Source organism: Hoplias malabaricus, chromosome 9 (genome assembly GCF_029633855.1).
Source record: "Hoplias malabaricus isolate fHopMal1 chromosome 9, fHopMal1.hap1, whole genome shotgun sequence".
NCBI classification, from domain to species: domain Eukaryota; kingdom Metazoa; phylum Chordata; class Actinopteri; order Characiformes; family Erythrinidae; genus Hoplias; species Hoplias malabaricus.
This window is the reverse complement of record NC_089808.1, coordinates 21,022,867-21,036,319: the sequence shown is the minus strand read 5'-3', so window position 1 is coordinate 21,036,319 and position 13,453 is coordinate 21,022,867. Positions and strand designations below refer to the sequence as shown.

General features: G+C 39.4%; 1 protein-coding gene across 1 annotated transcript in view; it reads left to right on the top strand.

The window, feature by feature from the left end:
* The first annotated feature begins 3,633 nt into the window (after positions 1 to 3,633).
* The window catches only part of slc25a36a (solute carrier family 25 member 36a), a 31,260-nt gene continuing 21,440 nt past the window's right edge, over positions 3,634 to 13,453 (top strand). The window contains exons 1-2 of the mRNA XM_066680664.1: positions 3,634 to 4,063; positions 9,901 to 10,065. Coding sequence (XP_066536761.1) covers positions 4,023 to 4,063; positions 9,901 to 10,065 — 206 coding nt within the window. The 5' untranslated portion in view covers positions 3,634 to 4,022. The remainder of the gene's footprint in view (positions 4,064 to 9,900; positions 10,066 to 13,453) is intronic.

The window sequence follows — 13,453 nt, the reverse complement described above, 5'->3', positions numbered from 1 at the left end:
TATGTGTCCAAAACATTTTGGCCATATACCGTGGCTTCTATAGCTATTACTACACAGTTCCCCACCCCTCCCTGCCCAGCTATGCTTGTATAGGTCTGGACTTTGTCCCTTGTATATAATCTACACAAAGTGTGCTTTAAAACTCAACAGCTGTACACTACAGTTTTCAAAGCAGTTTCTGGTGCTAATGCTAGCCAATGGGGTTATGCAATCTAATGGAATCCAAGATGCTACATATTATGCTATAACAGTATTCCTAGTTTCTCGTGATTTTGTTTGAACACTAGCGTGAGACACCTAACTCTACCCGAGTGACTGTGTCATTTATCTAGGAGGCTAATGTGTCTCATAATATTTAGCCAGGTTGTTAAATTAAGCTAAACAGAGGAATCTGAAGATATTTTGCAAGAATGCTAATTTAATCTAAGTGGACATACTTGATAGGCATGAAGGAGGCTATAAGAAGGTTTTTTCTTGGTCATTAGGTTTTAATTCATGTCCATTTTTAGTACAAAAATTGTTGCATCCTATCATTTGGTATAGTTTTGGTTAGTTATCTCATGTTTGTTTTGAACAACCTCAGAAGGGTGACATTAACCTTTTCTTTGCTATTTTTAACCCAGCTGCTCACATGAGAAAGGTCAGTTACTGTTTGGACATGGAAATTAAGGAACTGACCTGGGACCAGGTTCTGGAAAACATTTCCCTTTGTAAAACTTTGGAAATTAAAAAGTGCTGCTGCATTTTTGTGCCCAGCACAGGTCTCAAACCTTTGCATCAACCCTCATTATGTTGACAATCTTGAGAGATATGATTAGCTTGCACATGATCTCTACTTGTTCAATTGTAGCTCTAATTGTGAAACCAAGAGGCGTACGCTTCTTGGATATTGGATTAGGAAACCAGATTTTCCCACGAGGAATGCTGTAACCATTGTCATCTGATGCAGGGACATTCACAAATCTGGAAACTATTTAACATAATATTTTGCTATGTTTTGTCTAGCCTTGTTCTCAAACATGTGTTAGATTTGTCTTATTTTTGAGAAAATATGCATGCGGGTGTCCATTTTGTCTCTGTGTATATATATATATATATATATATATATATATATATATATATATGTATTCATTCATTCATTCATTATCTGTATCCGCTTATCCAATTCAGGGTCGCGGTGGGTCCAGAGCCTACCTGGAATCATTGGGCGCAAGGCAGGAATACACCCTGGAGGGGGCGCCAGTCCTTCACAGGGCAACACAGACACACACACACACATTCACTCACACCTACGGACACTTTTGAGTCGCCAATCCATTTACTAATGTGTGTTTTTGGACTGTGGGAGGAAACCGGAGCACCCGGAGGAAACCCACGCGGACACAGGGAGAACACACCAACTCCTCACAGACAGTCACCCAGAGTGGGAATGGAACCCACAACCTCCAGGTCCCTGGAGCTGTGTGACTGCGACACTACCTGCTGCACCACCGTGCTGCCCTTATTATATATATATCAGAGGTGATTGCTCTAAGACTGCAAGGGAAGCTCAGCTTCCCCTAAAATGTCAAATAATAAGTGATCAAATATATACTGTTGTGTGTACATGTCATTGAATAAATATGCACTACAACGCGCTCAACTTTTGTTCAGAATCAGCTTCTTATCACTGGTAAAGACATGGCTTTCCTCTCAATCATTCCCGCAGCTTTACACTGCTTTAAACGGTGTGGACGTCCAAAGAGTTCAATAGCGAAGCAGCGAAACGAGATGAGTAATTGGACAAATGCTGGGCTTTGTCCCGCCCATCGGACGCTCAGCGTCTCTGGGGGTCTATGGGGCAGTAGGCTGGCCTCGGCTGGCCCGGATGCTCAGCATCTGCATGATGATTGGATGATCTGTCTGAGGCTGAATCCCTTTTTGATTGACAGCGAAATGAGTGAATCAGCGATCCTTTGGTGTAAAGATCCGTGGGAGCATTACATTTTCATTCTGTTCTGAGTTGAACTGGAGACTTTCTTAATCCTCTTAGCGGCATTTTCTTTGTTAAAAACAACTAGCGACAAATCGAGCTTCTATTTCTGGTGGGTTTTTTGTAGCTGCTTGTGTTTGGAGACTGACTTCTATCACTTTTTCTGACTTCTATCGCAGTTTCTGTCCAGCGGGTGCTGCTGAGCCCCTCCACGGTCACAAAGCACTCACAGGCGGACACACGTCACTGGTGTCCTGTTTGTGCTGAAGAAAATAGAATCACTGTTTACTTTTTTATAATAATTTTGTTTCACTTCTGAGGTAAGTTACACTAATACAAGCTTGGCTCTCTGCATTAGCCTAAATCTCAGCAGGTAGTAGTTGACGCACAAGGGATTTCCAGTTGTTGTATAATGTATTTTGCTGTTCTCCATCATCCTTTGTGCATTTTAATTCTTGCAAATATCTAAATTCTTGGCCACACACACTTGTAAACCCACCCACCCACACACACACACACACACACACAAACACACATACAAAAATCTAAATGCGTAAATAAGTGATTTTAGGAAGTACAGTATTGGAAAGTGCCAGACCTATTACACCGGGTACAAGTCCATACATGTCCTGACAAGTCCTGTCTCTTGATCTAAACTCAGTCACTGCATATGAATCTGAATGTAATTCTGTCATTCAATACACATTCATTCAAAGTCAATATGCTGAGCTATTGACAATGTAAAAATTAAAAGTAATTTCAGGATACAAAATAAAACAGAAATACAATTTAATTTCCTGTACAAATCCAAGAATAATTGTAACATAGAGATGACCAGCTTTGGAAACACTTCACTTCTGAGCCACTCATTCATTCCTTTATTAATTCTCTATTCTATTCTATTTTGGGCTTAGTGTGTGTCAGGACTGGCAGGGTCCTTACGCACCATTAAACAGAGCTTGCTCTGCCCATGTCAACAGCCATACACACACACAACATCCAAGGACACACACAACCCCCAATATGTGCTCCCAAACACACAATATTCCCAAAACAACAACAAAATAGTCCTAGGGGGAGCCACTAGGCCTGCTGGGAGCTCCCCTGCGAGTTCCCAGCTCCGCCCAGATTCAGGCATTGGCAGTTTATTTGTTTGTGTATTAGTTAACCTTTTTTTTTTAACTAATAGAAACAAAATGTTTGTGTCACCACTTTTTTGGCTTTGCACTGGCCCTTATTTGTGGAGTGAACTGCGAACTGCAAATGTCTCTGGCTGTGTCTTAAATCTTACGTAGAAATATGTAGTTTTAATTAGCCTGGATGTTTTCAGAGGTTTAATCGTGGACTACACGAGGACTTTACTGGATTAAAAAGGAATAAAATTGAATTATACTAAAACAGGATTTGCTGAAAGGAATGACTTGTGCCAGCATGTCCTTAAATGCCTTAAACATCTGAAATGGTTTGTTTCAAAGCATAAAAACATAAAAAAAACGCACAGCAGCCCACTCTCAGGCCCCTCGCGATTCATCAAACGACTGTGATCATGTGAAAAAGGCATGATGAGGCGGGGCCCAGGTGACGTCCTACGCTTGTAGCCCAATCGCAGCGTGTGTTTTGCGGCCAGTGATTGGACTGTAAATACAGACTCGGCTGTACGTCTCGTTTCGCTGTGCGGTCTGCAGCAGGCGGGAGGACTCAGCAGAGGTTAAGCGCGCTTATGAACCGGCAACAACCGGGATTCAGCTTAAAAAAACAACCAAAATACGGGCTGGGGATACAACACGGTGGTCGACACTTCTCTTGGCAGAAAGAAGGGCTGGTAAAACAAGATAGATTTGGTTTAAAAACGGCGGAGTAGTGCGGGAAACCTAGCTGCGTATCAGGCTCTTTCTAGTCTGCAATTTCCACCCAGTCCGTGCAGGTCAACCTGAAATCGCTTGGGTTTGAAACCGAGGGATCCGGTGCTGTTGGGGGCGGCTGTCAGCCTGCCTGCCTTTGGCCTCCGAGGCCGATCTGAGCTGAGGCGCGGAGGAGAATATGCTAAAGGATGAGTCAGAGGGACACCCTGGTTCATCTGTTTGCTGGAGGGTGAGGAGCTCACTGTTGCTGCTTATATTCAGAGCTTTGCTGTTGATGCACCTTATTAGTTTTGTCTTTCATATATATGTTCATACGTCAGTAACGTATTTGCCAATACTAACGTTCATTCACCTGCCTTTCTTGCTGCTCTTTGGCTCACCTTCGCTCAATATATAGTTCCACCTTAAATAGCTTCAGCTCAACCGATGCAGAGGTTACTTTATGCAACACCATTACTTTATTATCGTTACAGCGTCTAAAAGGTCCATATTGGCCTGTTTTGTCAAAATGTTGATATATGCTCTGCAAAATGTCGAAGAATAACGTCCAGTATTATGACTTGTCATTAAGTGACTCCCTTTAAAAATAATGATTATATGTCATAAATATTAATTAGATACAGTATGTCGAAATTTCGTTTAAAAACCTTAATTCTGCTTTATAAATTAAATAAAAATGATCTGGTAGGTGTGCGGCAGAGTGTGACGTTCGCTGCTGCTGCATTTAAGGTGGAACGGAAAATTCCATCGTGAAGCCAGTGTCAGCTTCATGTTCAATCAGGCCTTACTGACTGGTTAGCTGCTGCCTAGCTTAGCACGAAGCTAGTTTGATGCTTTTATTATGTTTTTATGTTCTGGTGTTACTGACCATGGGAAACGTGACAGTTTTAAAGCAAAAGCTGGTGAAATTTTGCAGAGAGCTGTTTGTGAACAATAGCAGGACTTTTTCAGTAAGGTTAACTGCAGTTTGTAACGAATTTGCTAAGGGTTCTTGGTAACGGTCTGTATCTGTAATGTAATACCGTAACATTAACCTCCTTCCATTGTTCCGAAGTTTCTAGACAACTGTAGTACATGGGTAGTGTTAGGCCTTTTATAAATCAAACTTATTCATATTTACAGATGTAAACGAGATTACTATGCCTTTATATTAAAAAATGCAGTTAATTTAAATTTCGAATGTTATTTGCATACAGGAATGTATATAAAACTCCTTCATGCTTTTTTTTGTTAATTATTTTTATTTTAGATAATCCGTGGTGAGATGTTTTTGACACCAGTCATTCAAAGATACTGTATGTGTAAAATGACTATAAATGTTTCTTGCTGTTTCCAGATAAAATGGAATTTGCCCTGAGGGTTAAAATAAGCTGCTTCAACTTGAAGAAGTTTTAAAGGAAAACAGATGTGGTAAATTAGTTGGAGTATCATGGTGGTACACATTTGATTAATTAACTTAGACAGTTGAGTAGCTTAAATGTGATTAAATATCACAAAATATAGCACACATCAAAGTGTAAGTAAATGTAGTAAAGTTGTAATAACTTGGTAACAGTGATGACTGGAAGTATCTGCTGTTTAAAGCGGCTCTTTAACATTGCTTGGGGCTTGGAGTTCCCCAAAATTGCAGTGTTTTTTTTTTTTTTTTCCTTTGGAATTTTTTTTGCAGACTTTAATGGTTAGTATTAAAAGGTTATAAACAAAGTCTCTCAGAATGGTTGTATGTGACATGTGCCATTCTTGAAAATATAGGAACTTGAGATTGACACAAAATTGTTACAAATATGTAGCGTGAAGTTTTACAGTTTAAATATAAGGTTTTGACCTCAAATAGGGTATTTAGGGTGTTGTAAGGCTGAAAAGAGCAAGCTCCCTTTAACTTGATCACCAGTTTGGTCTTTGAGACCAAACAGCATTCTCATTAATGCTAGCGGTGTAGTTTGAATATATATTTATTTTTGCACTCTGAGCAAAATCTTACATCACAAGTTTTAAAATGTTTAATTTTCTGACCTCATTAAAAAACAGAAATGGGGTAAAATGACACAAGCATATTTTGTTATGTTCAGGTACATTGCAATTTATGAAGGCTTTTTACCTCCTTGTGTAAAGTCACATTTTTAGAAATACAAGGTTTTGATTTTGATTAAAGGCTGGACAGGTAAATTAACTGCTAATGATAATAATAATTAGTTAAATTCATATAGTGCCTTTCACAAACCAAAGGACAATTTACAATCATAAGTGTGAGGACAAAAAAAAAAAATTTAAAAAATTCATGCCTTGAGGGTAGCAGTGAGATTTAGCATTTGAAGGCCATGGCTTAACTTCTGAAAGCTATCTGCCATTATCAGTAATGGAAGGCCAGGTTGACATTAGAAGTTGCTTTTTGGATTTTGTAGCTATTCTGAGGATGCTATAATCATCCAATCTTCCTGACTTTGAATTAAATGCTGTAATTGAAGCAAAATCAGTTTGAGTACTTGAATGGGTAATAGCAACTAGCATAAAGCATGGTGCAGTTTAGCTGATCAATGTTTCATAACATATTAGCATTCATTTGTATTATTTTGCTTCTTGCTTAGGAAACAACCCAGTGGTAGTTATGCTCTTTTTTGGGCAATGCTAATGAAATGCTAATGCTGGCAATTTTCCCTTTCCAGCAATGCTAATCATTGACTAGCAGGCTCTTTGCTCTTCTGCTTGTGGAATTTTCCCCAGTTTCCTTCTTATTCTGCCCAGATTGGTTGCTGTACTTCCCATTTTTTTAAATAAAAAAAACATAACTGGCCTTAGAGAAAAACCACACGTCAGAGTGCTGGAAACCATGTTTTTTCTTTTGCAGAAGTGCACAAGAATCCAAGCTGGCCCAGCTTAAGGGAGCTTTGTTTTGTTCCTGCATCTGTGTGTGATCATGTTTCCACTCACAACCGCCAGCGAGCGAGTGAGTAAACTCCAGCAGCAACAAACTGGAGGCCCCTGAATGTGGGCCGAAGTTCACAGCTGACGCCTGTATGTGGGTCGGTCTTTTTGAAAGGCGGAGTTAAAAATAGAGAGAGAGAGAGAGAGAGAGAGAGAGAGAGAGAGAGAGAGAGAGAGAGAGAGAGAGAGAGAGAGAGAGAGAGAGAGAGAGAGAGAGAGAGAGAGAGAGAGAGAGAGAGAGAGAGAGAGAGAGAGAGAGAGAGAGAGAGAGAGAGAGAGAGAGAGAGAGGTCGATTCACAATTCACAGTCTACTGCATCAGTCAGGGCATTAATCAGCATGTGCCATTTTCCACATTAACCTAAAAGATAGGACAACACAGCCTGGCAGCATTATATAAAAAGGTTTAGTGACTGTGTGGCTTGAAGTGTTTTTTCCACCCAGGTTTGGACATAGCAATTAGTTGTCCCAGTAAGTCATTGTCTTGGTAGCCCACCTTGATGAAGGTTTTCTTTTTTTTTTTTTTTTTTAACACTCTGTTTCTTGCACCAAAGCCATGAAGCTGCTACAGTGGAATGCAAATTATCATCTAACATATGTACTCTTTTACTGCAGAAACAATTATTTAATGATACTTAAGTTTGTAAAATTGAAAAATAAATAGAAAGCATTGCAGCTGCAGCTTGGTATGATGTGAGTTGTCATAGCAACAGTTCATCATGTCCTGTTAGTAAGCAAATATATAGTATGTTAATATTGTGTGTACTAGCCTGCCAAACTCACAATTCTAAGGTTCATACATAGTATATACTGTACCGTATTGGTTTGTAATACACAACTCGGATGCAGCCAGTGAGCCAAAAACAAGGAGGCCATTTTAAAGCTTGCTTATGTAGTGTCTGATACTGTGTAACAATGCTAATATTGCTGGAATTTATAGATAACAATATGTAATGTACTGTCTGAAACCACTCAAGCAAGGCTGTTTGAGCTTACTTAACACCTAGATGTGGTTTGAGGTGAGTGTGATGATTTGGCTTTGCATTTTGCATAGTGCTATTTAGTAGGATGTAAGCTACATTAGGACCGTAGCTCCAGGGCAAACCTCTTGTATCAAACATGTCTTGGCTGCTTAAGGATATTTGGTCTTGTTTAATGGATGACACTGCTGTCCTCCATACAAAAGACGAGGGTCAATAAGGGTGATTGGGCAAGACTCCTAACAGTGTATTGCCCGTATGTGTAACATGCAGAAAGTTATAATTTACTCTAGGTAAGGGTGTCTAAGAAATGTTGTCAATGTGCAAAATAATGCAGTGAAAAGTTAGACTAGGTTTTAAACTGTATTTGTTTACACAGATGAGGTAACGCCGTTCAGTTGAAGCTGACCCTGGGGGTTTGCTTGCTTTTGCTTGGGGGCAAGGGGGTTGCTAAATATTCCTGTACACGTGTTCAGATTGTGCTTTCTCTTCACCTTCGTACCCACTATACACACACACACACACACATGGACAAGCACATGAGGGCTACACATGCTATCTATGAACTTGACCCACATTCAACTGCTCCTTTTACCCGGTAGAATGACTCAATGATTGTAGAGTTCATACACATGTAACTAGGGATCAAATGTGTATATATTTAGCCTACTTATGTACACACTTGAATGTACAGGGCTGTGTATCATGCTCGTTCATCTCAAAGTGTGGCCTATTTATGTTCTATTTACCTTCTTGCTAACACATGCTTGCTAACACATGCTGATACACAGCACTCACCACCCAACCCTGGCGCAACTTACTTTTATTTTTTTTAAGTTGGGTTTAAATGCTATTAAAGAAGCAGAAAGCAAATATATGTCTCTACCATTTTTCAATATTTAGTTTAAAAAAAAAACAATTCCACTGGTATATTTTCCACAACTTCAGTCCTGGAAGTTGGGATTAGTCTTGCGTGGGTAGCTGGGGTATTGTCAAGGTCATTAGTAATGTTTATGGTGTATTCACACTGGATACGAAATCTTGGTGAAAATAACACATGGGAGTGTTTATCCGATTCACACAATGCTGTCACACTGTGGATCAGACACAGCAACACTACTTGAGTTTAAACAGCTTTCCCATGAAAGATATCTATCTCTCAGTGGCCTTATTTTCTAGTCCTTCATTACAGATAATAGGTGAGAATATGGCAAAAATAAATTACTAAACCTTCACGCTATTATTATAACTGATATTTTTAACAATTTAATGGTAACCTAATGAGTAGGACATGGTAGGCTGCCATTGTGCACCAAACCTACTGGTGGTGGTGCATCGTTCCGCAGATGAGCTTAGCCTTGTTCTTGAACAGTATATTTTGTCACTAAATGCCTCCTCCAGTTTCTCCATACTCAAGAAATCCTGCAAATAAACACCCCGGTATATGATCTGATATTCACCCTGGAAAAATGACATAAAGGGTCTATGATGGGAGTAACTACTACTGAAATACTCTAGTAATAACTACTTTACCACAGCTTTCCAAGCAAAGAAATAGTGGTTTTATTTAAGTTTGTACAGGTTCTACAAAAGCACAGTTTCTTCTTTGTGCTCTATTTGCTTTTCTCAGGAAGGGGTTCTTGACAGCTGCACATTTTTTCTGACTCATGGTTTGATTCGTCTTCCTGCATTGGAGAGATGATAGGTGAAAGCTGATGGTGACAGTTTTGCTGGTGCACCAGATGGTGCATGGTTCCAATTTTTAACTGTGCCTTCTATTAAATATTCACTTGTAGCACCTCAGAATTATGTAGGGGTAAATGAATGAATGAAGTGAAATTGAATTGGAAATGAATGGGTTGCTTTGTCTCCTTTTTGAACCTGAAGGTTAACCGTACCAAGAAAATAAAATAAAATAAATGTGTTTTTTTTTTGTTGTTTTTTTTTAAATAAAGCAGGTTCTCGTAGTCACTTTGGTTATCCCTGCTCCATCCTTTTTTTTTTATTTTGTTACCTTACTGTGAAATTCTTCTCCTAAACCTGCTTTGTGTGTGTGTGTGTGTGTGTGTGTGTGTGTGTGTGTGTGTGTGTGTGTGTGTGTGTGTGTGTGTGTGTGTGTGTGTGTGTGTGTGTGTGTGTGTGTGTGTGTGTGTGTGTGTGTGTAGCTGTGGGGGCACCGTTGGTGCTATTTTGACGTGTCCACTGGAGGTGGTGAAGACGAGGCTACAGTCTTCCTCAGTAACGCTCTACATTTCGGAGGTGCAGCTAAGCACTGTTGATGGAGCCAGCGTGGCCCGAATGTCCCCCCCAGGGCCCCTGCACTGTCTCAAGTAAGTACCTCCATTTTTGTCCCAGCTCACACACAAAGCACAAATTATAGGAATATATGTAAACACATTTTGGTTCTGCTAATGAAATAGGCACCAAAGTAATCCCAGCTTTGTGATGAAATTTAACAACAGTGCTTGATGTCACCTATGCTCCTGTGGCCGAATGCCATCAAATTCTCAAGGGAATGTTCCAAAATTCTTCCCAGAAAGGTAGAAGCTGCACCTGCATCTGCAGCAAAAAGGGTACTGTTGGAGTGAACGTTCAACACGGTGGAAGTGTTTTGTTTGTTTTATTCATGCTGACCAGTCAGGTTACTCAGTTCTGACCACATCCACAAGGCTTATCTTGGTAGCTCTGTTACAGTGGATACATTTACAAGTGGTGTGGTAATAATTGGATATGGAGCCTACCATACACATTAGGGGATATGGAGCCTACCAAACCACACACTGTGAAATAAAACCACCAAGTAAGTTTATTAGTGGTCTGCCCAATTCTGACAACGTGAGTTCTGATTTGGCTCTGCTTCTTATGTAGAGTGCAGAGAGTTTGAAACTCTGAGTCCAATCAGAGTGCTGGGCCTGTGTTTTTGTACACTGTCAGAAAGGGTGGTACCCTCAAGGGGCAATATTCTGCACCATTAATTAAGGAATATAGTAGTACCTTATACTATGATGATTGCAGATTTTAAAATTGCCTTGATTTCATATGTCCAATTTCATCTCCAGGACTTACATTATGTGGTTTTATTGTACACAGTTCCATAATGAAAGATTACAAATGTGCACCTCTCTATTTCTGGAGAAGAGAATATAATGTAGATTTAGGGAACACAACTGGACTTTAACACCAGTGTTGTACTGTTTAAAGGTACATTTACACTATTTATACCATTAGTAATTATGATTGAGCTCTACTGTACCTGAGAGGTACTTTTTTCCTGAGAGGGTAAGAGCGCAAAACAAGGTTAAACAGAACAAAACAAGCACAAAAACGCAGAGAAATAAGAGTCCTGACTAAATCTGATGAAAATTATGATGGTGAAGAAGGAGGCGGGGGAAAAAAAGAGCTTCTGCTCTGCATTCCTGGGCTCTTGAGTCGAACTGTATTGTGGCTCATTAACATTTAAGGGCTCTGTAACAGCTGTTCAGATTGAGGGAGAATGTTGCAGTGGTGTATCTCATTAAGACACCAGGGAGTTGTGTTAACTTGTGATCATGTCTCCTTTATTACAGTATCACTGTGTATGAAAACCCAGTGAGCCATACATTTTATTCAGACCCAAAAGTCAGGTAGCGCAGTTAGTTTTAATTTTAGCTGAACTTTAAACCATTTTAAAATGGTATTGCTGCTGGTTCATACATTTAGAGAAGGTGCAGAACTGTGTTTTGACAGCATGTTTCCATTTTTAATGCTAGAACAGGATGTTCTCCATGCCACTCATTGCCCCCAGTCCCAAAATTCTACTATCTGCAGCTAAATGCAGGCCACAAATGTTTCATAAATTTCACTGTCAGCATGTGCTCACACTAATGGATCATTATATCATTGGGGAGGCCAAGGTACCATCTACGGTTTGACAATTTTTAGACATTAGTAAGTTTCTTCTGAATTGTAGATGGGTATTTGGTTCCTCTGTTGCTGTAACAGCTGTACTTTCAATGCTGGAACATTGCTGTGAGGATCTGTAGGCGTTCAGCCACAAGAACATTAGTGACTTTAGGATGTTGGATGACTTGTTCTGGCTCAAAAACACCACTCTAACTCAGAGCAAAATAAGTAAGTGGAGCTCAGCTATTCTAGAGAACAAATGTTGACTGCTCCATAGTTAGGAGTCTTTATACCAGAGCTGGGCTATACGCCCAATAATGTTATCACAATGTATGTATGTTTTAAAATGTTGTAACACTGTTATAATTTTTAAAGAGCATCCTTCTAAAATGTTTATTACTGTACAATATTTAGATTTGTATTATCAGATATACATTTTGCAAATTTACTCAAATCCATAAAGAAAGCTTTCACTAGAATGATGTATCTTGTGGATGACCCTCCCCAGAAAATGAAAACTCAATTATAACATTATTTTCTAACCATGAAAAAAGGTCATCTGTTATTGGGGTCTTCTGTCATGAAAATATTATTAGGGCATTACTACTACACACATTTAAAAGTATAGAAAAAGTAACAAGATAAATTAACATTTAAAAAAATAGGTAAATAAAAAATACAAGGCTCTGAACTGTAACATATTGCATTTCACTTGTTTGAAAGCTTGAAATGTTTTAATAAATATCTTGTTGCCAAGAGCCTGTTTGTATGCTGTCAGATCTAGTTAAAAATTTGAGAGCAGGAAAACAACGTTATCGCGCAGCAAACTGCTCTCGCCGTGCAAGGAAATTATGCCTGTTCTCTAGCACCAAGCTTATTGCTCTAGACTTCTCCTCGCATTTGAGGTAATGACAGGGGGGTGCCATATGCTTATGGTATATTAACATGCAGGCAAAAATATTCCCCAACTACAGAGAAAATGGGAGACTATAACATATTAAATACATATATTTTTTATTCTTATATATAGAGAAATTATTGTATTATACACAGAAGCACTTAAACATGATGTAAACATGAATTAAACCTGATAATAGCAGGAGTCCATGCACCTGATGGTGTGCTGCAAGATCAGGCTACTTCTGTTGGCAGTGCTAACAGGTATTGTCGATGTGTAACATTGATGTGTATTGCACTGTATTGCTCAAAGCTTATCACAAAAATTTATTGCAAAAAAAATCTAGATCTATTTTTCAGCATTACTTTATAAATATATGGCATTAATGTTTGCTGTTGATTTTGTCAGTTTGCTGCTCATTGATTTATTCATAAATCTCCTGCAAGTGTAAGGAGTGCAGATTATGTACAGCAGTGATTGGGGTTTTCTGAGGTTTTATCATGTTGGGGCTTATCACTGTGTACGTTAACATCCATATGATGAGACAGTGTACTGTTACACTGTCACCTGTTTTCAGAAGATCCTCTCTAGCTGTCACTCTCCCAGGGAATTTCTAACATGGTGGAACTGCTGTCTGTTTGTAGCAGTGTTGCAATCCAAACCACGGTTTCATATGTAAACAGGGAAAAAGCAGGAAAACTGAAAAGTAGGTCAGCGGAGAATGTTTTTCAGATGCAGACGAAGTTGCAGGACACTGTGTTGTAGGCAAAAGCCTGAGCCTGTGACTCTGCACATTTTGAAGGCTTTGCACCGAGAGAGAAGAGGGTGAACGAAGGATTTACTTGGTCTCTGTGCATGTCAGTCTTCCCATCCAAGCTTTTTTGAAAGACAGCATATGTAATCAGTGTGAATGCGTTGCCTGCAGGAAGCATGATGCA